General features: G+C 51.1%; 1 protein-coding gene across 1 annotated transcript in view; it reads right to left on the bottom strand.

The window, feature by feature from the left end:
• The window catches only part of IGFBP2 (insulin like growth factor binding protein 2), a 63,793-nt gene extending 36,245 nt beyond the window's left edge, over positions 1-27,548 (bottom strand). The window contains exon 1 of the mRNA XM_069781099.1: positions 27,131-27,548. Within this exon, the coding sequence (XP_069637200.1) occupies positions 27,131-27,533 (403 nt within the window). The 5' untranslated portion in view covers positions 27,534-27,548. The remainder of the gene's footprint in view (positions 1-27,130) is intronic.
• Positions 27,549-27,754: the final 206 nt, after the last annotated feature.

Here is a 27,754-nt window from a genome sequence, read left to right as displayed (position 1 = left end):
CCCTGTTGCAAGCTGTAAGATGCAACTGATCTTCCATCAGCAGAGAAGAGCTGGGGGACCCAACCAAACAGATAACACTGGAAACAGATTTCCCTACCCTGGCTGGACGAGAAATTTGCTTGAAATGGCAAAGATGCTCATTCCCTTTTGCTAAAGGCAATTTTTCATTAATGAAGACCATGTAAGAGATATTCATAGGAGAGGAGGGGGCAAGATCTGCTGACAAATACTTTCTCTACAACACCAAGATTTATTAAAGCATGGGATCACCTCCCAGCAGGAAAGAGGAATTGACGAAATGAAGGAGGGAAGGCTGGAAAAGCAGGAGGAAAAAAAAAAAGTCCCAACAGTAAGATCTACTCAAGTTACCGAGTGGCATGCCCAGAAGCGGGGAAGCCCCATCTCTCAAGCTACAGGATGCAAACCTGGAACCACCCAGCATGAGGAAGGGCCCCCCGCATTTCCTGGCTGCCACAGCAGCATTAGGCTCTTTCCATATGCAAAATCTAAACCTGCAAGAACCTCTTCTGGCCACACCACCCCAAGAAATACCAGTCTCACTGTATTCCCATACAACCCTAAAAGCAGCCAAACTAACCCAGACCAAAGGCCCATTTTTGCCCTGCATCCTGTCTCCTACCAGGGCCAACTGAGATGCACAGGAGGGTGTCCATACGCTGCAGGACCAGCAGCCACTCCAAACCCCTGGGGCTGACAGTAACCTCTCAGCAACAGCCAAAATGACCCTTCCTCAAAAGCAGCAGTCCCCAAAAGGGGAGATCGGGATGTCCAAAGCATTTCACCTGGTGAGAATAGGAAACTGGGAGGTGGAAGAAGGGAGTAGAGGCCATCCCTGAACTAAGGGGAGACCTTATCGCTCTCTACAACTACCTGAAAGGAGGTTGTAGTGAGGTGGGTGTTAATCTCCTCGCCCAAGTAACAAGCGATAGGACAAGAGGAGACAGCCTCAAGTTGCACCAGGGGAGGTTTAGATGGGATATTAGGAAAAATTTCTTCACTGAAAGCATTATCAAGCATTGGAACAGGCTGCCCAGGGAAGTAGTGGAGTCACCATTCTTGGAGGTATTTAAAGGATGTGGCACTTACTTAGGGACATGGTTTAGTGGTGGACTTGGCAGCATTAGGTTTACAGTTGAACTCAATGATCTTAAGGGTCTTTTCCAACCTAAATGATTCCATGATTTTGGTGCAGAAAGTGCACTGTTTCCCAAAGGGAGAGCCAGCCATCCCAGGCGCAGCGCTACCCCATGAGTGCATCTTGGGCGCTAGCACCCACATAGATGCCCTGATATCTAATATGGTAGCTGAAGCCACACTACAGCCTTCCTCTCCAAGCAGGCACCTAGCAGGGCCTTTCCTTCTCTAGCCGGTCAGTGATTTTCACCAAACTTTCAGGAAGGAAATCATCAGACAGACCTCTGCACCACCCGACCTGCAGGGAGTTGGTCAATGGATCCAAAAACTAGTGGGAAAGGGAAAACCTTTATAGAAATCAGGCTAAAATGCATTCTCTCCAGTGGGATCTTTAGGAGCCAAGCCCACTGGCTTTGGAGCTTTCTCCTTAAATTCCACATCATATTTTACACTGTTTGCCTAAAACCAGATCCCCAACTCCCTGCCAAGCCATCCCAATCCATCGGCTTCAAGGCCAGGACTACAACCCACTCCACAAGTTCCTCCTCCCCTCTCCAGGGCAGCCCCAGCTTCTCCTCCTCTTCCCTGAAGACCATCCCCACAACTGCTTATTCACCGTTTTCCACCTCTACCTCAGTTCCCCTTCCTCCCTCTTCTTGCTTCCCATGGGAACATGATGAGCCCTAACTGCCCTCCCAGCCAAATCCAGATGCCATTTTGTTCAGGAAAGCCTGGGTGTCTATCATGAGCTCCAGGACCAGGCATGAAGACCAGAGAAAGGGACAGGATGGGAGGTTGGGTGGTTTGGAGGCTGCTGCTCATTGGGAGGGTGGGAGAGCACCGATCCCTTTCTCCCTGCTTGTGTCCCTATTTGGGAGTAGGGATGTGTGAAAGGGGTTCAGGACTGCCTCCTCCCCTAGGCCCTTGGTCGGAAGAAGCAATTTTGCAGCTCAGCGCTTCACATCTGCTCAGGATGGCTCTGAGCACCCACATCGCTACCAGGAGATGCTGCTCCATGTGCTCCCAACAGAACCCCAGCCAGGACGGCGCTCACGTGGCAGAACAAAGCCTCGCCATCCTTCTGTCTGGCTCGGCTGGGGCACAAGCTGCAAAACCCACAGGCTGAGCCCCAGCTCAGGAGTAGCTGTGCTGCACAAGCGCTGACTCAGGTGTGAGCAACGCCAGCACAAGGGCATTGCCTGCCCTTGCCATCCAGCGCCCAGACAGCCCGCAGCTTCAGCCCAGAACACGCTCTGCCCCAGTGAATCACGCACCGACCCTGGCAAGTCCTTTCAAGACCCATCAGTCACCAGAGGGGGGAAAAAAAATTACATGCACACGAAGTAATTAGAGGTGTAACCCTCTCCCCTCCCTCTGTGCAGGCTTAATACTCCCTTTGTCCGGGCATGTTTCCCTCGCTAAGTCGTGCCTCAGGACAGCTTTCTTGACAGAAAACAAAGGTTAATTAATAAAAAAAAAGAAAAAACACAAAGAGAAACCCCTCATTAAAATGGCCACCCTCTCAGCACAGCTCTCTATCCAGACTGGTCCTTCCTGGCAACAGAGCACTGACCCATGGCTGTGACCCCTACAAAAAAAGCCAAATTACACACAGCCAACTCAGGGCCCTCTCCAGCAACAGAGGGGTGGGAAACCAGCCAGCAGAGTGGAGACACAGCAAGGTGCAAACCTGATAGTTATCCACCTCGCTCACTGAAATCCTAGCCTCACTGACCATTTGTCTCCAGTTAAATTAAAGCCTTCCCCGGTAGCTTGGTGGCACACCTCCTGTGACCTACTGTAGCTCTGCTACCCCCCTGCACCAACAGCTCTTGGGAATACATTACAGAGGATGGGATATCAACTATCAATGATGCTCTGCTCCCATCCCTCCTCACCTAAGCAGCTGAAACCACAGCAAACCTCACCTCCAATTTACCACCTGCATTATCAAATGCTTCACCTCCACAATGGAAGTCTCACATTACAGCACAGATACAAGCAACGCAGGTAAAAGTCTGCTTCAAACCTGCACTCTGCAAGTGCAAAAACATCTCTCCCACATACTTATCCAATTTACCTTGCACACACATGAGCACTTCTGATCCTGTTAGCTAGAGACAGGTGGTGAAAGCACACACGCACGTGCATGCTCACCAGCCAGCTCAGTAAGTCTAATTAGACAGTCTTCCACAGGGAATTTTGAAATGCATATCCAGCAATTGCTGTGCACTGCTCTTTCCTCAACCCTCTGGATGTGTGAGCATGATTACTCACCACATGAAAAATAAAAACTAATATGAAACTTAAGGGAGCTGCCATACTTGCACATCAACAGAGGCGCACTGTAATTTAATCAGAGTCTTCATACTTAGAGACAAATATGGTCACAGCAATACAGGGAAAGAAGAACACCGAAGCCTCAAATTTGGATCCAAACGTCTCCAAGAAACTGACAATCCAGGAACAGCGGAAGTTTTCCCCAGTAACTTTATAAAAAATTTACCCTGTTGACATTCTGGTGTGTAAGGTGTGGAGTCAACACACATGTGCACAAGATCACCAGCACCATGAAAACTGCTAAGCCAAAGTACAAGGGACTGAATTTTGAGGGACTCAAGTAAAATGAAAAAACCTCTCCATGAGCTTCTGGTATAGGAAAATTGTGGCTTCAGACTGATAGACCATGTATAGGATATATGAGGGCTAGGCATTGAAGAGGAGGGTCTAAGGCATTCCCCAGTGTTCTCCATCCCCAGCTCCGCCAATGTTGCCAGCCAGGGGCAGTTAATGTCGGCTCCAGGGACATTCCCTGTGCTCAGGACAGATGTCCTTTACAACTTTCGCTTCACTGCATCAATTCATCACACAACAAAATCCCTCAACTGGCTTGTTTACACAGGAGAAGCTTAAACTCAATTCACTTTCACAGTAGAGTAGCTAAACTGTGTTAAACATGCCAACTTAATACAGAGCATCCATCCTTTGAGCTTGCCTTCTTATTTGCAGGGAGAATTCTGCTTACTTTGAACAAAGAGCATTTCAATTCTCAGTAAGTGTATTGCATTAAACCTTCTATAGATAAACTAATCCAGACTATATACACATCATTAATTCCTGAGAGTCCCTGGGCATCCAGCCTCAGCAGCCTCCCATCATGCCTAATCCAGTAGATCCCAGATGGGTTTGGTAAACTCCGAGTTTCCTTGCTGATCTGAAAACACCCCAGCAGGTTTGACCAGGAGATGCCAAGAGCATTGCTCCACTGCAGCCGCCTATGGAGGGTACTCAGGAGAGAAAATAAGCATCTCTTCTGGAGTCCATCATTTCTCTAAGCTATGTTCTTTGTTAGGGTGATTGGTCATCTAGAACTGCTCTACTGAAAGCAAAGAAATGGTGTCCATTCAAACCATTTACACACATGTAAAATATTAAAAATATATTTCTTTTGCATTGCAGGGGTCATAGTCTGGTCTCTCCATGGTCAAATCTGAACAACCAAACCCAGGCAACACACCACTTCAGACACAGAGCTGTTACACACCTCTGATCCCAGCAGCAATAGGAACTAGTTTCACCTTCAGACCTACCTCCTTTCAGGTGAGTTTTACAAATGCTTTTAACACATAGGGGTCACAAACAACTTTAAACTGATATGAACCACTGGAAGTTGAAGAGCATTTGGCGTTTCAAACCCCACCACACAGTATGGAGCCCTTCACTTGGCCAAGCCATATTCCACTCCTGATAAGGGCAATGCTGAGCTTCTCAGAACAGTTTTGCATCAGTACAAGGTCCTGGATCAGAGGCTACAGACCTCAACTGCTGTTCCTCCTTGAAAGAAGTTGAAAAACTTGCCCTTGCTGTATCTTGAGTGCTCTGCCTCCAGCTGTCCATTCCTTGGTGGCTTTGGATGAAGACAACCCACAAACTCAGCACCCCCAGACTGCATCACCTGGCTGCCCAGTGAGCAACACTGGGGAAAAACCTCTTATGATAGTGTGTAGAGCCAAGACAGGCTCCAGTCCTCCTCTCCAAAACCTTGCACAGGACCAGCCTCGTGAGCAGGGGACAGTCACAGCATGGCCACGCTCAAAGAGCAGCTATGTTTGATGGCAACCACAGAGCCATCAGCCTTGGAAGCCCACAGGGCCAGCACAGCCCTTCTGCCACAGTGCAATGGGATTGTCCCAAATCCAGCCATATTGATGCACAGAGACATCTGAGTGCACGCAGGGGTATAAGCAGCTGTGTGTCTGTCTGGGCATGTGACACTGGTAATTTCATGGCAGACACCCTGAAAACAGGAACACAGATATGACAGACACAAAAGCCACATACCACAACTGTGTAACAAAAAAAGCTTCCCTAATCCTTCTCAGATATACTTTGGGTCAAATATTGCTGCAGGCAAGGATGATGGAAAGGCTCCCACTGACCTTCTGGGAGTTGGATATGATCTTCATGTAGATGCACTCACATAGGGCACAGACGGTTAAGTGTAAGGATGGTATGTTCGGTGAATTTGCAAGCTTGGCAAGTGAAGCCAAAGGGTTTGCAATTTCCACAAATCAAGCTGCTCCTAGTTTTTTTCACCCTTGCTCTTTCGGGTCTTACAGACAAAAAAAAGAAAAGAAAACAGATACACACAAAAAGCTCCTACATTAAAGTAGGAAAAATCATGGAATACAATGGAATAAAACAACTGTCAGTCATTCATATGGATGACATATCCATAGCATTTACCTCTGTTTTTCTTGCTGGCTAGGTATCTAACTTCTGTTCCTGATGTTGACAGTGAGAAGTGCAAGTCCTAAAATATGCAGGATGACATGTATCCAGCTAGGGTTAGTGCACATGGCTGCACTGAGCTGTTCAAATTTTATGATTATTCCAATGATACAATTTTGTCATAGACACTACAGTTTCAATTTAAAAGATATCACAAATTAACTGTGAACTACAGCATATAAAGCTAGAGAATAGCTAGCTGTCAAAACAAGACAAAAAAACCCAAAAATGCTTTCACCAATAAGACCTTTCAGGAGAAAAATCAAGATTTCAGCAAAGTGATACAGCCAGTAAGTGATGGAAGGCAACTGTACTTAAAAATTGTAGTAGATTGTAGCAAAGACTTTAAATAAAAATAGAACCTGTAAGAATTGAGACACAATGCAACCAAACAGCTTAGCTGTATTACAGAGCTGGCTTTGCTCTGTAAAAGTGTTGTTTCAGCAAGAAAACTAAAAGAAAAGACAAGACATTTATTCCAACTACTGGAAAATACAGATGTTAGTCGTAGATTATATCCTGTTAAAAACAAAAGCTATGGGAGGGGAAAACTTTTTTAAAGTATTGAAGTCACAACAGCTTTTTCACAGAGACAGAGAGAAGCAACTTGCATATAAATAAGTGTCCAAAATAGGTCAGCACTCTTTTCTTGGCCACTAAAGTTTGATACTTTTCACTCGAGGTTAGCCTGGACGGCAGTGGCACACATGCTGCAGGGACGGAGGCTGAGCCCATGGGCAGCTCCTAGCTTGGTGTGAGCCCCAGCACCCCAAGCACAGCCCCACGGCGATGGGTCAGGGCTCACACGGCGAGCATCACCAGGCACTCTTAAGGCAACAGCCACACACTTTGCAGCGGTACCCGTGTTTCCCCTGATTATACGGGTTTCCAATACAACCTCAGTCCTTTTCCAGGAGGGTTTTGAAATGCTGTGTGTCCGCAGCCAGTTTTGAGCTTATCAAGCAAGGAGCATAAGAGACAGGGAGGTTTCCACAGCCCCTGCCAAGCTCCATGCATTTCCACCAGCTCCGTGCATTCAGCCCTGAGCATCCCAGCCACAGCCTGGCAGGGAGCAGCTCTTTGTGCCAGGGCAGGATTGGACCCTGCACAATCCAGCTACTGTGGGCAAAGCCACTACCTCCCTGCCAGAGGTTACAACCCCTTAAACCAAAGCAGAGAGCAGCTTTAGACCCCAAAATCAGGCCATGAGATGCAGAGCATGCACCTCAGCTGCTCTGCCGCTGCTTCCATGGGAGAGGCTGGTGGGAGCGGTAACATCAGGCTGCAGGAGAGTCACAGGTTTTCTCTTTTCTTTTTTTTAAAGGAAAAAAGTGAACAAGTTATTTCTATAGTACTGAGAGGCAAGCCTGCCAGTCCAGCCTCGGCAGCATTCCTGCCTAGCTTGGATTGTTTACCACCAATAAAAAGCCTATTAGTTGCACAATGCGCCTGTTAAAAATAACTCAAAAAAAATCATCACTGGCAAATTAGTAAGACATCAGGACGCGCAGACACCTCAGCGTGGTGTTATGGAAACCACAGAGGAGTCAGACTTCCCTCAGGAGCTTTTCCCAAGGAAGATGAGACCTAAGAGGTCTCTCCCTTTGAGTGGGCCCAGCTAATTTGAAGGGCTCGGGACCAAAATACAGCAGTCACCCAGCCAAGCAGCCCAGGGTTTCCGATCAAGTGACTTCCAGAGAACATAAACTTGCCAGGCTCAGATGCCACCGGTTTGTGCTAATGAGAGCACAAGGTCCCACTCGCACAGGGGGCAGCCAGCAGAGGAGGGTGCAATGCTCTGGGGCTTCCCCAAAACTTCACGCCCCTGCCCAGGGTCTGATACAGCAGCAGCAACAGGTGCTGACTCAGCACTCACCCCCTCCCTGGCCACCCAAGGACCCTGCTTTAAAAGCATCACTGGTATAAAACCAAAAGGAGGCACGGGGTGAATCATAAGCTGCCCTCCTTTAGGGACTGGTCACTTCTCACCAGACACCTGTGGGCATTGCTGGCACAAGGAGAAAGGCCTACATTTTCCCTGTATATTTTAACATAACTGCTGTAAAAAAAAAAAAAAAAATAGCCAGCTCCCAGCTCATTCCCTGAGCAAACGAAACACAAAACTTAGCCCTGCCAGCTGCCATGCACACCATCACTCTCCAGCTAAGTAGCCCACAGCGGCACAACTCAGACCTTGCAGACAGGGCTTAGAGTGCCTTTTCTGATCACTGCCCCCCAAATTTGTGCAATTCAGAGGTCACTCCAAAGCTGATCCCGGGGTTCACATAGGCAGTGGAAATAGCGGAGACACTGTCCCACAACCCTCCTTGAGCCCTCAGACTCAAGGACACAAGGGGAGAGAGAGAGTGAGTTCAGGAAGGCGCTGCCCAGTGGGTTGCAGACAGACGAGCTGAGGGCTTTTACAATACTGTCCCTCTTAGCAAACCCCTCTGGAGACTGAGCAGCCCTGGAAGCGGCTCTAAACTCAAGAACCATGTTGCTTTTCCTCTTGAGCCCAGCTGACTTACACGGAGGCTGCCCCAGCCGAAGAGCCCAAATCCCTAGCATTGCTGCCAACCCCTCCATTAACTAGTGAAGGAAAACCTGAAGATACCACTTGGCATGGATGCAACCTGATTTTATTCACTGTCTCTCCCCACAACAGTGGGGTGCCTGTGACTCCTCTGCAATTAGGGTGTTTCTGCCTTTCCTCCATGTGAGCACCCACAACCCCTTCTGTGAGCCCAGCCACTCCTCTCCGCAGCCCCTCAAGAGGAAGCTCCTTTGGGAACGTGGCAAGCAGAGATACACATTGAGGACACTGCATTTGTGAAATAGGATGAGGATCCCCTTCTGCTCACAAGGTGGTAAGAGGGCACTTCAAAATCAGCTGCGAATATCCAAGGTGGTGATTTAGACTGACCTTTTCACAGGACAGAACTTTCTCTTCCCATGCCCACATTGGAGAGCAAATGTGTTTTTCAGACATGCACTCAATCCTCCAGATTTGTAAGAATGAAAATGGGGTGACATGCGCAGATGAGCAAGCACCGGGCTAAAGCCTGGCTGAAAATATAATCTCTGGATATAAGAAATAAAAACATGTATCAGCACAGAAGGTCCACGGTATCTGCATTACTACTGTTACTAAGAATTCTCCTACAGAGCCTTCAGCACTGAAAATTCCCAAGCAAGACCCAAATGCCATGTCAGAAACACCCACCATCCTCAGACTGGAGGAAAACAGTTGGGTAAACCGCTCTTAACAGACTCACACCCAGAGAAAGAAGAGCTCCTCTCAGCCTCAGAAGGAAGACTTTGGAAGACACTGAGGAAGACTTTGGCCTCTTAAGGTCCTTACCAGATCTGTTTTCTAACAAACCGTGAAGGAGCTTCTTCAAAGCCACCAAACCGCAGTGTGCTTCAAACACCTCACAGGGGTGGAGGTGGATGTGGCTACATCACAACAAGCCGCAGCAGAGCTTTGCTGGACCACTCTCCGCATGGAGACCTCATCGGCCACGGCTCGTGCTGGCGTGCCATCACCGCCAGCCCCCCCAGAGTTACGTATTCCCGCAATATTTTAACTAAATAGCTTATGTCGGGGTTTCTTGAGATGCTAACTCCATCCTGGGGGTGCTTAAAATCAGACCCAAACCAAGCTGGCCAGTGACCCGCTCCACGCTCATCCCTGCTGCATCCAACGTATCCAAAACAATTTCGGGGCAGCGGGCAGGAGGGGCAACTCCGCTCCAGCAGATTTCACGCCAGATAGAGTATCGCGTCGCCTGCGCCGCTGTAACGTGACGCCGTCAAGGTACTGTCAGCCCTGCCGCGGCAAGGCAGCGCGCCAGCACAAACACCGTGTCGGGTGCTCCGGCTCGTTCGACAGCAACGCAACCGTATCCCCGGGCCGGATCCAGACCGCGGCCTGCCAGCCGAGCCGGACACGCGCATCTCCGGTGCCGACGGCCATGGAAACCGAGCTTCGGTTTGCCATCGTCAAGCCGTTTTTGGGTGCGGGGCTGCCCTCTGAGCTGGCGCAGGGGAGGTGGAGGTGCAAGCCCTGGGAGTTTGCAATAAAGGAGATCTGTGTGGCTGGCGAGTGCGAGGTCTCCTGGGAACGGCCCTTTTACTGGGTTCCAGATGCTGTGGAGTGATTGCTTATATGAAGGCGGGGGAGGCCTCTTTACTGTTTCTCATTTCCTCCTTTTTTGCTCCCCCCCCCCCCCCCGATTTCCTGGTTTTGTTCAGAAGCACAAGAGAGTCATTCATCATTTTTCTTCCAGCACAAGGAGCGCTCTCACCTCCCCCTCACCCCTAAATCCCTCCCCACCAGAAAAGGGCACACGTTCGGCAGCCAAAAAGGCTCGCAGCGGGGAAGGCAAAGCTCCCCGGCTCCCGCAAACAGCTCCGGCACAAAGGGCCACATTCTCAGCTGGGTTCAGTGGGTGCCAGCCCCCAAAGGGTGAAGGCCAAAACTCAACAACAGCAGAAATGCTAAGTCAGAAAACGGATATCGGCGACGGAGGAAAGCAATTTGCACCGGTTTGAATTACGGGGGATGCAAAGCAGAGAGGAATTTGCATGCTGAGGAGACAGACAGCGCCTCAGGTAACTGGAAAAAAAGAGCTGAGAGATAAGGTCTGCTTCCTTCTCAGCCCACATGTCCTGATGGTCACTCGACTCGCTGAAACCTGGGAAAACTTTCCTTGCGGAGTTGCCCCTCCGCTCTCTGGAAACTGGATGGGCACCAGCCCAAGTGCAGTCCAGGCGCTGGATTTGCACTGCTCTACGTGACAGCAAGCCACCAGCCCCAGCTTTGGGATGGGCTTCCAGGAAAGCCCCGTTCAGCTTGCAGGAGAGGGGAAAAGGGGTGGCTACAGATTGCAGACATTTAACCCATCTGGAGGGTCAACGACAACCCCAGGAAAACCTCATTGTAAGGCTGTGCTCCAACACCTCCAAGGGCCACTTGGGTTCACAGTCACACTGCGCTTTCCATAACTTCTTGACGGCCTTCTCCTTGCCCCATCTTGGAGGGTGAGAACCAGGACTAAAGCATCTCAGTACAGCTGTAACAGAGAAGAGAAGCTCTCTCCAAATGCCCTTGAGAAAGAGTGACTAGGAAAACTCTAGATGGGTTCAAATTCTTGCGCACGTTTTTATAAAGCAACTGTTCGTTTGTGTGAAAACCAGGACTGTGCAAACACCTGGGGTCTGTTTGGGGCCTTTTGGTTTGGTTGATGACCTGGACAAAAGGAAACAAAACTGGACATATAGAAAATGTTCCATGTTTTGGGTTTGTTTGGGTTTAATCACAGCAATAACAGCAACCAAGTCAAAAAGGTCTGCTTATGGTCAAACCCAAGGCTTCCTTTTGGTGCTTTTAGAAGGAAAGGAAATAGAAGACTGTGGTCAGTACTGGGGCCAGTGGGGTGGAGTGGAGCCTGTGTACCAGCAGCTCCACCGAAGAGGTGGCACAATTTCAGCAAGAACTGGAAAAGCAATGAAAACACAAGCCACCAAGAGCCTGGCCATTTGGGACTAAACTCTTCCACACCCACTGAGCCAGAGATCCTGGGGTTCTGCAGCTGCTGCTCAGGAGGCTCACCAAGCCAAGCAGGATCACTGCGCTCCTCCAGGCTCTCCCCCAAACACCACTAGCTGCTTAGGTGAGCCGAAATGTCATCATTTGGAAAGACCCAAGTGTTACAATATGGGAGCCCAGACAGCCTGTGTTCACATCTCAGGCAAAGGAAGAGTTTGGGGCCACTTTTCACACACCCTGGCTGACTGGGTAAACTGGTGGCATGCTCTTCGGGGCCACTTTTGAGAGTCTGGCTGTTCATTCCCTTTGCTTTCTTCAACATGCTCAAATGGAAAACTTTTTGTGCTGCTGGCCTCCCTCAACATCTTTGCAAGCTTCTTTCGAGGTTCCTTTGTGCTCCCAAGGAGAAACGCTAATATGTCAAAGTTATCTGAATAAAACCTGATATTTTGCTCTTTTTTCTTTTAATTTTTTTTTTAATGGTTTGGCAGCCAAACCAAAATGATCAGCCCCAAGCAGGAACCAACATGTGGACTTCATCGTACTCCAAACCCAGAGCGTGTCACCTCCACAGCTCCCAGACGTGCTCACGCAGAGCTCTGCGCCTGACCCTCCCACCCCAGCGGGATAGCCCCTGACAGCTCCTCTCTCTGGAGCAACAGCAGGTTTCAGCAGGTCTTCACCAAGCCAGACCCATCAAAATGAGCCTGCTAGCACCCCGATGAAAATATGCAAAGTAAATCTGAGAGCAGGCATGGGGAGAGAAGGTGAGGCTGGCAGAAATGCAACAAGAGAAAACAAGAGGAAGAAAGAGAGCGCAGCACTTTTATAGCAGGAAAAAAATAAACCTGTTGACCAAAAAAACACAATGGGAAAAATGTACAGGGCTCTAGGGAAAAAACCCAGCAGCAAAGGAAGGTGGCAAGAGAGGCTGGGATGAACACCCTGGCCTGAATGCACATGGTCAGTATTGGTATAATAGTGCATATTTTCTTCTCACCACCAAGGAGATCCCAGAGGGCCCCCAAAAGCCTTTTGCAAATCAGGACCAAGCTGCTCCTGGGTGCAGCAGCTGCTGGATCATCCCTTACCCGTTGGGCTCTTATCCCACAAAAGTCCAGGCTTCTGCTATTGGAAAGAATATTAAAATAAACAAATCGCCAGGGGATTTTGCATTGGAGCCTTTTCAGTGTTTTCCTCACCCTGGCATCTTTAAACTAGGCAACATGTGGCACCATCATGGTTTCTGTAGCGCTCATCACTGGAGCAACTAGCAGGCTGTTCAGTGCAAGAAACTTGCTCTCTTGAGATACAATCCCATCACTGGGTCTCCCAGGACCAAAGGATAAGTATCCCCAAGAACAACACCCCCAGCAGTACCTGCCTCAGCTTCCTTGAATTCCAGGTGGGGATTCCACAGCGCAGCAGAGGCCAAAGGCAGGTGCCCACAGCCCATCTGTGCCTGGGGGCAGCAGAACCACAGTCGGGAAGGATGAGATTAATTACATGAGTAACAAAAAGCCGGATGCCAGCCCCCACCTCACGCAGCTCAGACGGCAGCACAAGGGATGCGGGAGGGAAGTGAGCAGCTCAAAACCCAGACAGGCTCCCAAATGAGGCCAGTCTTACCCTATTCCAGCTACAGACCTGCATCTTGGCCTTCACAAGGGCCAGGAAAAGTCCTGCACATTTTCTTTAGAAAGGAGCACAACAGTGAAAAGCCCCCAGTAGGAGAGTTTTCCTTTCAGCCTGACCTGGACCGTCCTGTGTATCCGCCACAAGGGCACGGCCGCCGGGAGCCAGCTCACCCGCTCAGGGAGGAGAAAAGGGAAGTTAATTTTCACAGCCAAAAGAAAATAGGGAGTTCTTTTCAGATGGCAGGAATGTAACCGTGACGTTTAGTCACTTGCTATTTCTGCTTCCTGGGTATGTCTCTCTACAGGAAAGCCCCTGGATAGAAGTCTCTACAGGCAGCATTGCAACATGTGTTTGCCCAAACTTTGGTGTCTAAACCCACTGAGGTCCCCGCACCAGCTCCTCGGGGAGCTGCGCGGTGTTCGGGGAGGTTCAGTCTTGCCCGCTCTGTGCCTTGGCTGCCTTAAAACAGATGCATGTGTCTAGCTGGAAAAAGAGCAAACCTGCAACCCTGGCCTAAGGCCGCCCAGGGTCTGACTCACCAGCTGAAAAGGGCAAAGCCCCGCTCTCCTTGCGGCACGCAAGCCAGGGCACGACGGCAGCACTGCACTGCACGAGCCCCTGCGCTGCACCAGGCCGGGTGCGGAGCAGACGGAAACCGTTGCTGCGCTTCCAGCTCTGAAACGCAGCCGTTCACCGCCGTCACGACGGGGAAATCGCACGTGCTCCACATTGAGCTGCAACGGCGAGTGACCCTACCTCGTGGCATTGCTCCTGCGGCGAAGATAGCAGCCCTAGCCAAACTCCCCAGCTCCATCACGGGGACGGTCCCAGTCCCTGCCAGGCTGTGGCTACGTGCCCTCCGGGCACCACGCATGCTTCCCCGGCTGGGGAGAGAAGAGAGCAACCTGTCTCGGGGTTACTCGGGTACAGGGCAGACTGCACGCCTTGCACAACAAGCCACAGGTGCCGGCATCAGGCAGTCAGCTCAGCTCAGGTCATGCCACTGACACTGCTCAGCCCGCGATTTCAGGGATTTCCAAAGCACAGCCCAGTCTGCCAGCTGCTCACAGAGGCACCTTCTTCGTTGTGTCACTGCACTAATTGCAGCCTTGCACTGCAGACCCTTTCTGCCGCATAGCCTGAAGTCCCACCCATTCACAGCTCGCTCTTGGACAAAATTTGGGGAATTTCACCCATTAAAAATTTTCTTAAAACTGATGGGAGTCCACTGCTTCAAGAGAAGAGCTGCAAAAGCTCTTCTGAGAAACTACAGAGTTTCTCAGGATGTAATTCGTATGGCAGTGAGCAGTCCACAGTGGGTTGTAAACACTCCCACAGGAGCATTCACACACTTAACACTGAGCTCAATGTCAGTCTTGAACATGGGTAATAATGATGGGAGACAAGCAAGACGCATAATTTAACTGCCAAAAATGCAGCTTCATCACAGGACGCCATGGAGGGGATATGCATTCAGTTGACTATCCCCACATAGGCAGGGAAAATAAAAGAGAAGAACTGGGGAAAAAAAAACCCAGCAAAAACAAACACAGTCTTGGTTAAATATTTATAAGGCCCTGCTGCATTTCAATTGCAAGCAGTTTTTTAGATCAGCTGGGACATTTCAGCTCTGCTAGGGCAGATGAGTTCCAGGGGACAGGACACTGCCGACAACCGCAACCTGAAGGCTGAACTCTGCTAGCACATAACTCGGGGGAAAAAACAGACCTGGGCAAGGTTGTGCTTCCACTGGGCACAGTGCAAGTGACAGGACGGCCCTTCTCACCACGGCTGCTGCTCCCGGACACACGAGGCAGCAGGTGGAACAGGTAGCAAACTGTATTTGTAAGAGCAACCCCAAATTGGCCTTGTACATGGAGATCTTCCTATCCTGAAGCCTCAAGACACTGCAGTGATGTACACAGACAAGGGTTTGCTTGCCTCCCCCAGCACCTGAATCCTGCTAGAAGTCAGGTGGGCAGCTCACACAACGAAGAAGGTACCTCTGTGAGCAGCTGGCAGACCGGGCTGCGCTTTGGAAATCCCTGAAATCGCAGGCTGAGTGGTGTCGGCAGTGTGATGGGTTTCCATAGCACTGTTCCCACATCACAAGGCTCACTCCATACTCTTTTCATAAAGTCCCAATTTGTGCACCACTGGGTACCACCTAAGGCAGGATTATGGGCTTGATGGACCTTTGGTCAGGTTGGTCCACTGCCCAGTCATATCTGCACTGCCCAAGCACTTTCAGCATGGTCTGAATTTGCAAACATCGGTTTCAGCATGTGCAGGACCAGCCTAATGGCCAGGGGTTAAGGTAACAAATCCTTGAAACCAGCCTGATAAAAAGAATAAACAGAAAAATGGAGGAAAGCAATGACTGAAATCAATAACAAACATTACTAGAAAGACAGAAGCCTTCCAACTGTCTGAGAGTAGAAGAATCTATGTCTGCATTATCATTTTTTACCCTTTTTTACCAGGCACATTTTGTTAATGCTGAAAATTTCGTGTTTCAGCCCTTTGTCAGCTCAGCTGGCCTTAGTCCCTATAGGATGAGGGTCACAGTTCCCAAGAGGGCTGAGCACCAAGCAAACCATGCTTTGTGCAGTGGGACCTGAAGGAAGTTTACCACCTCCCTAGCCAGCTTTCCCATGTTGAACTCACTTCGTCCAAAACAAGGGAAAAAAAATGCAAACAAGTCAAGTCCTAGTTCACAAAGGTGGCATTGAGCAGAAAGGAGAGGTTAGACTCAAAAGGAGAACCCCCTGTCCAAACACAAGTATCTGAAGCAATATTTGTAAAGCAAACACTGGAACGACCGGCAAGCGGTGTAAATTTTGCACACCTGCCCCTTACCTGCAGGCAAATCTCAAGACAACATCAGCTTCTAAAAAGGGATTTAAATAAAAGCACACTGAGTCCATGGACAACCTTTGTTTAAAAGCCACGTGAGAGGTGATAAGTTTCTATAGGCTGACTCCCCACAAATGTAAGCAAGGGAAAGTTATCAGCTCTGGGCTCCCAAAGTATTTACTCAATCAGTCATTCTGACTACTCTCAAGCAGGCCTTTCCAAAGTCCCATGCTGTCATTTTTATGGCATACCCTTGACCAAAACTCAAATGCAGAGCACCCTTTCCCAAGGGTATTTCCAAGCACTTTACTACCAGAGAAGCAAACAGTGTCCTTGCAAGGGAGGAACAGTGCTGTGGAATCCCATCCTGTGGGGAGGGGAGGCTGAAGGTGTGCAGCCTCCACTGTGCAACATCCGAGAGTCAGATCTGAACGCTGCATCGAGCTGAAACTGTGGGAGTAATTAAGAAGCCTAGATGAATGGCTTAAGCTGAGCAAGGGCCAAGAAGCTGAGAGAAGACGTGGAGCAGGCTGGGGCGTTTTAGTGGCTGCAGTTGATCTAAAACTTGGGTTTATATCTCATCTGGCCAAAAGCCACAGGTTGGGAAGCACGTCTGGTGGAGGATGTCGGTATACTCTGTGTGTTTCCTCACAAAGGCTTGGGATACCAGTTCTTATTTTTAGTACTATTTTTATTTCTTCATGTAATGAGTTCAGTGTTTCAGGCAGCCCTGGGGGAGCAGGAAGGACATGTCCTGTAATAAAACTAATTAATTCATGTGGAATTTCTAGCCATTATTGTGAAAGTGGCCAAATTCCTCACTCCTGAAAAGCTGCCAAAATGGCCATTAATCTGGCTGTGGTCACGAGCAGGATTCCTGTGGCCTCCTGCAACACCCGACTGGCCCCCGGGACAGAGACTGCAGAAACCAAAGTGGATGTTGTTATTTCCTCACATCAACTCCCACAGCCAGAGTTTTACTAAACAAGACAGTTGCCTCAGAGGGCTCCATGCCAAATTCCTCCCATTGCCCCCAGACCAAGCATGCCCTAGTCATGTGCACAGAGGTCCGGACCTTCCTAGACCTCCAAAATCAGCCCAAATCAGGCATTTTGGCATTATTCAAAGCTCTGTGGACCAACCGTTTCCACCTGCCCAGCCTCGGACATGCTCTCAGTGACAGGTGCCCTGAAGGGAGCAGGGTACTGAGTTTGTCCGGGAGACGTCAGAAGTTGTATTCCCACCACCCAGCTGGGTGCGTTAGGAAGCTTTTCAGGTCCCATCTGCAGGCAGTCGGAAGCCAGGCTCCTCCACAGAGGAATTCCAGGCAAGAATCTCATCAAACGAAATCCCTCAATAATGCACAAGAATTAATGGAATCTGTGTCACTCCCTGTAAGCTGGGGGTGACAGTAGGGCCTGGCAGGAAAAAAAAGCATGGAATAAACTTATTTTAGTCACCAAAATCAACAACAACAAAATGACTCAGAATACCCACAGGGAGCTGACCTGTTGTGTAAGAAAGCACCATTTTACCAGAGTCTCATTTTTCTCTCCCAATTCTGGACTGCTTTTCAAATTCCGTGATGGATTAGAGGGTTAGCCTTGAAATAGTACCTCTAGTGCTGTCCCACCATCCAGTCCCAGGAATGGCAATATTCCCTGAACACCACTAGAAATCCAGACCTTCTGCCCCAAATGTCCTGTGTAATGGACTATCTGTGACAACCTGGATTTCTAACAGCCTAAACGAAATCGTCCCGAGCTCCCCTACCATGGCCAACCATTGCTTTAGACCTCCTCATCCCAGTTTCCATCATGGCAGATGATTTACCCGTCCATTCACACCACAGTCAGATCAAGATGGTGCAGCAGTGATTTCCCTGCCTTTATATCAATCTGGTTCATATGATGTTCAGAATAAGGAAAAATGCCCTCTACACATCAGGGGTTGTATCAATCTCATGCCCATTGGTTAGTGGTGGGCACTATGCCAGAAAAAGAACAGCTGTTGGAGCCCAGCAGTGCAGAGAGAAAGAAGGTTCCAGCACAGGAACATTGTCCTTGACCAGCTGGACTAGAAGATGCCTTTTCAGAGCCTGGGATGGAGCCCAGAGCAGTTCTTCCAACCTTCAGAACGCAGTGGTAAGAAGTTGGTGATGGTAAGGTAAGTTGTTATAGTGTTATCACTCAGCATTTTCCTCACACTGGTTCAGCTGCAAACCTAGAAGAGCAAAGCAGCTACCGTGTGGGGGGTGGATGGCAGCACCCCTGACAAGTGTCCCCAGGAAGCAAGACATAAGTCACCAATATAACTGGAATTTCTCTTTAGCACGGGCACTGCAGGGTGAGCGAGGAGGACCAGGAGGAACAAAAAACAGCCACAGAAAGCCCCATGGCTGTTGGGTTAGCCTCACCGCGAACAGACACGCGATGGTGGCCAACCACTCCGACCCTACAGCCTCCACGCCAAACTCTCCAAGCGGCCAGGACCCAGAGGACACAAACCAGGCACCCCGGGGAGCCCCTCGGCCAGCCACCTTGGATTATCCACAGCCTCGGTAGCTACACATCCCTGCCGGGGATACGGGGCAGAGCCCCAGAACCAGCTCTGGGCTCCAACGGCGGGGGAGGATGGAGCCCCACGCCGGCCACCCTTCCCGCTCCTCCTCCTCATGCCATTCCTCTTCGCTAAACCTGAGTTCCTCTCCCAATTTCTGCTTGCTTTTGAAGTGCCAGATGAAACAGCACCAGATGGAGGCGAGCCGCTCGCCCGCTGAAAGCAACAGGAGACGAGCGTTTCCACATGGGTTGTGTGGGAGGGCTGCCATCGCGCCGGTCGCAAACCCTGCATCTCCCCCCGGCTCAGCTTGCAGCCGAATGGCGCGCCGAGCACCGCAGACAAAACCTCCTGGTTTCAAACAGAAAATGACCCCCGAGCAACTTTCTAGATACAAAAAAAGGTCAGATCCTGGCCAGTTTCACTGCTTCTGCTCTTCTGCCTTCACTGGGGCCGCTCAGGATCTGTCCTGCTCCCCTCGAGAGCAAAACTTGGGACTTCTAAAATACAGGGCACTCCCTACCCTACAGGAGACAGGTCACATTGGGGGACACGGACCTGATCTTTGGAGGTACCAAAAAGGTCTTGGAAGACACCCAGAACGATAAAAACACCTTCAACAACTCACTGTACCCACCAGTCCTCCCAGACTGAACAGCAAGCACTCCTGAGATGTGGACATCAGGTGCCCACCCTTTTCTAGTTTTAAAACAGCAAGAGGAAAACATGGGGAGGTTATCAGACAACCTCCTCACCAAGACAAGTCCATTAGTGTGGACTCAGTCTTCTACAACTAAAGAGCTGAGAACAGACCACCCTGGCTGAAGTCTGAAAAGCAAGATTTTACGGGGAAATCCTGCTGTGGTCTCAGCAAAAATTCTGGGCAAAGCTTCAAGAATTTTCCCGACATTATAGGACTACAGGATCTCCCATAGATGATGCCATGCAAGTGACTGCAACAGCATGTCACTGTTGTAGGCAACCTGCAACACCTGGCTGCAAGGATAAGCTGCAAGGAGGCACAAAAACTCCTCTCTAAAATTGCCTCCAGCCAGTAAGGTGTTGGAAATGTTATTAATTTCAAGGGCAGAGCATTAGAAATCCCCTCGTCCCACCTGAGCTGGTTTATCTGCAGAAAATTGTAAGGAAAAGCAGGGATTTCAACACGGTCCAATTCCCACCAGTGCTTTGTGTCACTCTCAATTACAGTCCAGAATGAAATACCAAGAAATCGTTCCTCGCGGCCGGCAGAATTAATGGGATCTTTGACTACAGAGAGCACCAGGCAGTGAACTTGTTCCCTTACCAGCCAAGAGGCACAGTGCAGCTTTCTTCAGAATAAAAGCTGCAATGTCAAAGGATAGTTTAAGGCTTATAAAAGTGACCTGATGTTTCCCAGTATTCCAGGCCGTAAGAAAGGCACATGATTACTGACCCTTTCCTTTTTAAAACAATTTATTCCTACCATAAGCTCATGCAGCAAGAGACTTTATCTTCCCACTGGTATCGAGCTAAATTACGTGTGAGGTAAAACACTGAACAGAAGACAATCAATAATGCAGTTAGAACAAGCTGCTGGGCTGCAGCAAAGCTCCGATAACTGTGCAGCAACCCCTTTCTCTTAAGCCTTTGCCTAAGATAGCCACCACATCACGTTCGCTTGTAATTAGATGTCAACGCGCACATTTAATGAGGTCACGCTTCGCCAGTTCGTGAATGAGAAACACCTCGCAGCTTGCTGGCAGTGACTGCTGAAAGTAGGCAAAGATGTTTCAGTCAGACTCGGTCTGCTGAAGGTAGTTTGTCTTTGTGGAAATAAGACTGGATCTGCGATCTGCTAAACTGGCAGAAAACTCATCCTTCCAGAAAAGTGAAGATTTGGTTGGGTTAACTCCCTATCATGGCCCACCCGTGGTCCAGACAAAGACCAAGACCCGTACGACGGAGCACAAGGATGTGCACCGGGACAGGGAGGGAGTGGGGCACGACTGGCACGAGCTCAGCTCAGCAGGGATGAAAGGCAGCCAAGAATCATCTGCACAACATTAGGACCCCCAGCGAGGATTTTTCCTTCTCTCCCAAGTCCACGCCAGGAGCACACACCGTGGTTAGCCTCCAAATCCCACAGCACACTCAACACCCATGAGGCAGCATGTTGTTGCACAGCACACAGCAAAAGGACACGTAACCCAACTCCCTCTCCCAGGCAGACATGGGGCACTAACGCAGCTTTCTCCACAAGGCTAATGCCATCAGGTAAAGCCTCACTCTTCCACTGAGGACAAACCTGCCTCTTCTGGCAGGTGCAAACAGTTAGCAAGGACAAATTGGGAAGCCAAGCCCAATGTGTTCAGTATGTGCTGCTAAAGGACACCCTCAAAAGCTGTCACGCACGCACTGATTCAGGCAGCACCTCCCCAAGGAAGAGCCAGGACTGAAGATGGGCGGAAGCACATGCAATGGCAATGGCTTTACATCCCTCTGATATGGAAAGGGTCTCCTAAGCAGCCACTGGATCGAACCTATGTATTTCACCCTGATTCAAGGAAAGAAACCAGGAATTCTTACAACTGGAAACTCAGTACACCACCAAGCTCAGCCCTCCTCCTGTAACAGAAATGCTTTAAAAGCGTATTTACATGTTACCTTGGCCTTCCTCTTACTCCGTCTGCCTAGAGCAAAAGATCACCCCTGAAGGAATCAGAGCCCCAGCAGGGAAGGCAGATGTGGCCATGCTCAGAAAGCTGGAATTGCCCAATCCAAGCAGAAATGCAAAAAATCCACCAGGGAAACTGCTGTTCCTCCTACCTCCTTAGTGCTGAACACGGAACTAGGAAAAGCAGGTACAGGAGTGCTGCTGGCCACTGGGATGAAACCCTGCCTTCACAAATCCAGATAAACTAGCCCCAGCTAATACTGCAGCCAGGTCTAGTACAGAGTCATACACAAACACACCTCTCACATTCCAGTTTTCACTGTTTTGCCTCCCGAATTGTTTATCTCGGCTCAATTCCTGGATGTGGATAAAACAAACGACATGGACTTTCTCACAGACGGGGCTTCTTGCCGTTCCCTTGACAAATACCATGCTCAGCGAGTATGAGCCTGAAACCCAGAGGAAAGGAAACAACTGCAAAGGGCAAGAAGGAAACGGATCATTTGCCAAGGGACAGCATGAAAACACATTTCTCCTTTGGGCCAAAGCCTTGAAATCTTCCCAGCCTTCCCCCTCCCTCCAAATCACCGTTTTCGCACCACCATCAACCCCACCACAGCAAACTCTAGTGGGACTGGGGCAGGGGGTAGCATTATTTTCAAGGTGTTATTTATTGTCTTAATACTTAAAGATGAGAGCCAGCCCAGGGCCCGACCAGGTTAGCTCTTGACCAGACACAGCTGCCGTGAAGGAGCTTGGAGACCTGGTCCACCTACTGGCAAAGCCCCAGAGGCAGCGAGGACAGATGAATTGTGGAGGTTTTTTTCATTCACCTATCATCCTTAGAGCTGTTATTAATTGCATTTCACTTGCAATAATTTCTTCCAAGGAGCTCTGCAGACGTTCGGTTTATCCTGGGCAGAGCCACTGTAGTGGCTGTGGGTGTATTAACACACTCCTGTGGATTTGGTTCTTGCAGTTGGCTTCTCTGGTGTCTAGTAATGTCCAGGCTTGCATAAGCCAAGCTGAACGCCTGGTTGCAGCACTCTTAACTAACCTCTCTCTTGCTCATGTGTTTCTGCCTCAAAAGGTGTCTAGCACAGGACAAGGGGTGCACTCATAGCCTGGCTCTCCTCTACCCCTCGCCCACTTTTTAGCAGCACAGTGCCTTCAGGACATCCACTGCTGCGTTAGATCTGGCCAACTTGACTGACAGGGTCAGAAGTGGTGGGGGCAGAAGGACAGATACACACATTCACATGCAGATCATGATGGATGCTTCATTTCCTTATAAAAGCAGAAGTCTTCCTGGCAATTCAGTGGACGTGAAAAATGCACTCGTAGCATTACTGGCGTGGTTTTCAAGTTACTGTTAAAATTCCACTTATATTATGCTACCTCCAACCTCACAGTCTTCTGTGTTTTGGAGCAATATATTAAACTGTCTTTTAGCAGCTGCCTGCCAAGGGGAAATGGAGGTTTTGACATTTGACCCATAAGGAAGGATGTGTGGCATTTGGGGCTACCCAAATAAGGATTTTAGTTGGATGCTAAAACAAGCTGCGTTTTTAACAGTTAACTATTTTGATGCTGTTTTTGTATCATGGGAGTTCAAAGTGGAGTCCCTGACCAGGTGAAGGAGGCAACCCCAGCCCTGCCAGTTCAAGTTTGCCTGAGGCCACATTCTTTTCTCAGCTCTCTTTCCATTTGGAAAGGTTACTTCGCACTGGCATGGACTAAAAAAAACACATTTGTTTTAATAAAGAAGTGAGATTCCAAAGCAGGACTCAATAGCCAGCAGTGGGTTCTGAGGCAGATCCCCCTGAATTAGTACAAATATCCCAACAACAAAATAAAACAATACTACAAACCCAACTGAACTGCACTGGCAAAGCGAAAAAAGATTCCCTTAACTGGTCAGCTTTGAACAGTGACTCAAGAACCTTTTTTTCAGAGTGGAACAAGTTTTATTCCTAGGACCTTGTCTCCATTAGGAGAAAATGGCTGTTCTTCAGCTATTCTCATAACTTGGGCAAGATAATTTAGGACATTTGCTGACATTGCTAAGATCTGTCCTGCTCCACCTCCTAGGACAAGTTCCCCCCTTGAAGCAGCACTGGCACCCTGCTGCACCTTGAGCCACTTCAGGTCATTGATGTGACGGAAAACCACTGACATTGTTTTCTCGGGCTGACTTTCTGCAGGATTAGCTCCTGAACCAGCCTGCTCTGACACAAGGTGAGAGCCAAACCCAGCAGAAGGAAGGGAGAAGGACACTGCAGCTGAGAGCTGGACAAGACCACGCAAGCCCCCCGATTCCAGTTCGTGATGGCCAAAGCAGAAGGCAGCATCCCCACCCTCCGGCTGAGACTGGAGAGGTTGAGAGACCCCAATGGTACCTGAAATGCCTCTCAAAGCATGTTATGTCTCCAGGACCCATTTGGTCCCGGGCCACCCTAGACCCTCTTGGAGAGAAGGTGGCTATCGGGGACTGGGACATTATCTGCCAGGACACAGAGTGCTAACGGGATGTACAGACAGCCCTCACTCTGCTCCCTGTGTCCTGGTGGCCCTCAGGCACACATCATTTAGTCCACCTGCAAAACAGCATGCCGATCTCACTGAGGTGCTGAAAGAATAAACACACTCGAGACTGGCATGAACTCTCTGAGCTTTGCGCACACAACAACAGCCCTCTGTCCCCAGTTCAGGCGGTGCCAGTCAGCAGTACGTGAAGTTTGTTACGCGATGACCTGAAATACACTGTAGAAGAGTGTGGTCCAGCGGCGTCGGAACTATTTCAGAGGCCCTGATCCCTGGAGGTGCTGAGCCACCGTCTCACTCCCACCACTGGTGGGAGTTCGTGCACTCGCCTCCCTGGGGGGGGTAGGCGTTCTCAGCCTGATTTCCACAGACTGCTGCTATTTTGTTCCAACATTCCCAACATCTTCAAAATACCCAAAGCCTCTTGTGCAATGAGCAACATCCCCTGCTTCCTAGCTACATGGTGGTTTATGTTACTTTCCGCCTACAATCATTTCAGGATTGGCTTTACAGACCTAAGTGGAAGACTAAACAATGCTGGAGCCACAGCAGGACAATTTGCAGAGTTTTATTCCTTGTTTCATTTGGGCAATCCTTCTGCCTCTCATCAGGGACAAAAAAACTTGCCAACCTCTTAATTTAGGAATAGCATGAGCTCTGCATTCCAGTCCTGAATCAGCCAAAGGAGCCTTTTCAAGCTGGAAAGGGGAAAAAGGGCAAATACCTTTAAGCACATTAAAAAAAAAAAAAAGCCTGAACACCTGCCTTTTGCAGGCAAAAACCTGCTCTCAGGGCACTTTTGAAACTAGCTTGACATCAGCATTTGAAAGCAAATTCCAATCCCTGCTCTTTTGGGTGCCAGACTGCTTTCCCTGTCACTGCTTTAAACGAAAAGTAAACTCTCCCTCCTATATGTTCTGCAGGCACGCTGCAGATGGAAGCGACGATGTGAGTCTGAACAGAAGAGTATCAAATGAAGCTGGCAGATTCGGGTTTTGGTTTTGTTGTGGGTTTGGTTGTTTTGTGGTTTTTTTTTTTCTAATGGCTACAACAACCTGTTAAAAGTTTTGTAATCTGAAGACAGCAAACCCTTTTCTGGATGTCCAAGCTCCTCTGCCAAGACATGAATTTTCCAGCTGCATGTTTCACATCACACTGGTTAAGGATGTGCCAGTATTTTTATTATTCACCCCCTATGGACAATACAGAGCACCACATACATTAAAGTGTTCTTGAACTGTGCTATTTATGTGTGTGTGTATTACACACAGAGACAGGCTCAAATAAATCACATTCATTGTAAAGGAATAAAGGTAATAAAATCAAGCAAAATACCCAGTGAAGTAACATAATTCTGAAATAAAGTTCATAAAAGCAAAAAAAGCAGCATTAACTCAGAAAATCACCTCTCAACCCATCACTGCAATGCTCTCCACCCCCCCTCAACTTCTTGTAAAAGCATAAGCCTGGAAGGCAGCGCCAGATTCCTGAAATCTAAATGCCCTTGGCTTCTTCTGGAGAGTGTAAAATTCACTCCCTTGATGCTCATATTCTGTAGTCGAGCAAGATTTCACATCAACGTGTTCTCCAGACTCCCGGCTCTCCACAGCCCTTCGCAGCTGGGCAAAGGAGGGGGGACAGGAGTGGGGACAGGCGTGGGGACCGCAGCAGTCGCAGCCTGGGTGCACAGAAGCAGCAGCTTGCAACGTGCAAAGTTTTCCCCGCTGCTGGATTTTCTTCACTCCCCTCTCTCCATCTCTTCCCCTCGAGCAGAGCTGCGTGCGCAGGTACCCAGAGAAGCGTGCCCAGGTACCCGGCTGTGCTCCCATCATCCCGGGGAGCGAAGCCGAGAGGTATAGCCCGGTTCAGAGCGCTTTTAAATAAAGCCTCAGCAAGAGGGAAGGGAGGGAATTCAAAATCGTGCTGCTGAACTAGTTATGCAAACAGGGTCAGAGCCCCAGTTGTAGACATGGGAGCAAAACTAGCAAGGAGGCAGAAGTCAAGAGGGGGTGATTTCAAAGGAGACAGTGCTGGTTTCTACTCCCAGACCTGATTCGGCAATTTTCAACATCCCACGGAAAGGGAAAGAGCTTGCGGCCGATCACAAGGGAGAGAAGGCAGTAATAAAACCAAGCTCTGCTGTATCGGCATCCCCAGGAGCGCTCCCTCCCACAGCAATCGCAGCAACAGGTCAGGAGCCTGTTGTCATCCCTGTCCTCGGGGCTGTGCCCTCGAGGGATGCTCCTCTTTCCCCAGCATGGACAAGGGGGGCCAGAAGGGGCCAGAACCCCCACGGCAGAGGGCAGCGGCCACCCCAGCTCCAAAGTGGGCTCTGCTGGGAAGGCACCCATCGGGAACGGGCTCCCCACTTGGCAGGGCCCTCGCAGCTCCTCAGCCACCCCCTTCCCACCAGGCAGCACATGGTCCTCCCGCACTGCCTCTCCCCGTACCTTTGGGGCATCCGTCACCCTCCAGGGTGATTTTCCTGCCCCACCAAACCCAAATCTGAACCTCCACCTCCCTCTGCTCCCCGAAGGACTCCCGCTCCCCTCAGCTGCATCTCCCCAAACGTCACCCTTATCTGCCCCCATCATTCTTCTTCTCTAGCAGACCCCAACCTCCACCCTGCCCCCCCCGGGGCAGTCCCTGCATTCCCCCTCCCGTTACACCCCATGCCTGGGGTTCCTGCCTCGTGCCAAGGAAACTTCTCTAACCCCCGGGGTAGCCGCATCCCCAAATACCCCATTTTCCCCACCCCCCCAGGGAGGCACTTGCGCTCCTCCCCCCCCCCCCCCCCCCGCCTCCAGCGCCCCTCTCATTCCTGCCCCCTTTGTCCCTGCCTGGACTCTCTCTCTCTCCCCCCCCCCCAGCCCCTCTCCCGCAGGGATCCCCCTTCCCTGCCCTGCCGAGGGGTCCCTCTGCCCCGGGAGGACCCCCTTCAGGCCACCCTTTAGGATCCCTTCGTCCCCTGGCCGTGCCGGTCGCCCGCTGCCCCGGCGCTCGGTCCCGGCGCTCGGTCCCGGGTGCGTGTGCGCGCTGCCCAGCGCCCCGTGCCCGGCGCGCAGCGCACAGCGCCCCGTCCCCGGTGCCCGGTGCCCGGTGCCCGGAGCGGCGGTGCCCGGAGCGGCAGCGCCCGGTCCCCAGCACCGGGTCGCCGTCGCCCGCTCCCGCTGCGCGGCGCCCGGTCCCTCGCAAGGCAGCGCGCCGCGCAGGGCGGCCGGCCGGTGCCCCGTCCCGGGTGCGCGGCTCCCCGTGCGCCCGCGCCCGACCCGCGGTCCCCGGTGCCCCGTCCACGGGTGCGCGGCTCCCCGTGCGCCCGCGCCCGACCCGCGGTCCCCGGTGCCGGCCGCGCGGGGTGCGCGGTGCCGGGCGCTGCTCACCTGCGGGGCGCTCGGCGCTGGCGCCGTACTCGGCCGTGTCGCGGCGGCGGGCGCAGGTGCCCTGCCCCTGCACCAGGGCTTGGAGGGGCAGCTCGGCGCCGGGGTCGGGGTAGCAGCGCAAGCCGGCGGCGCAGCGCGGCGTGTAGACGCCGCACGCCTCGGCCTCCAGGCGGGCGCACACCGGGCAGCAGCCGCAGCCCGGCTCCCGCACCAGCTCGGGGCAGGGCGGGCGGGCGGCCGGGGGGCAGGCGGCCAGGCGCTCCGCCGTGCAGGGCGGGCAGCGGAACAGCACCTCGGGCAGCGCCGGCCCCGCCAGCGCCAGCGCCGCCGCCGCCGCCGCCACCAGCAGCCGCGGCCAGGCGGCCCGCGCCGCGCCGCCGCGATCGACCCCGCCGAGCGCCATGGCGGGACTGACGGGCGGCGGGGCCGGCAGGTGGACACGCCGCTCGGCCCCCCGGCGGCGCGGCGCGGCGCGGCGCGGAGAGGAGCGGAGCCGAGCGGAGCGGAGCGGAGCCGAGCCGAGCCGAGCCGAGCCGAGCCGAGCCGAGCCGAGCGGGGCCGGGCGCGCCGCGGCGCCGCCGGGTCCTAGAGCCGCCCCCGCGCCCGCCCCCCGCGGGGGTCGGG

Source organism: Haliaeetus albicilla, chromosome 4 (assembly GCF_947461875.1).
Source record: "Haliaeetus albicilla chromosome 4, bHalAlb1.1, whole genome shotgun sequence".
NCBI classification, from domain to species: Eukaryota; Metazoa; Chordata; class Aves; order Accipitriformes; family Accipitridae; genus Haliaeetus; species Haliaeetus albicilla.
This window is presented reverse-complemented; position numbering and strand designations above follow the sequence as displayed.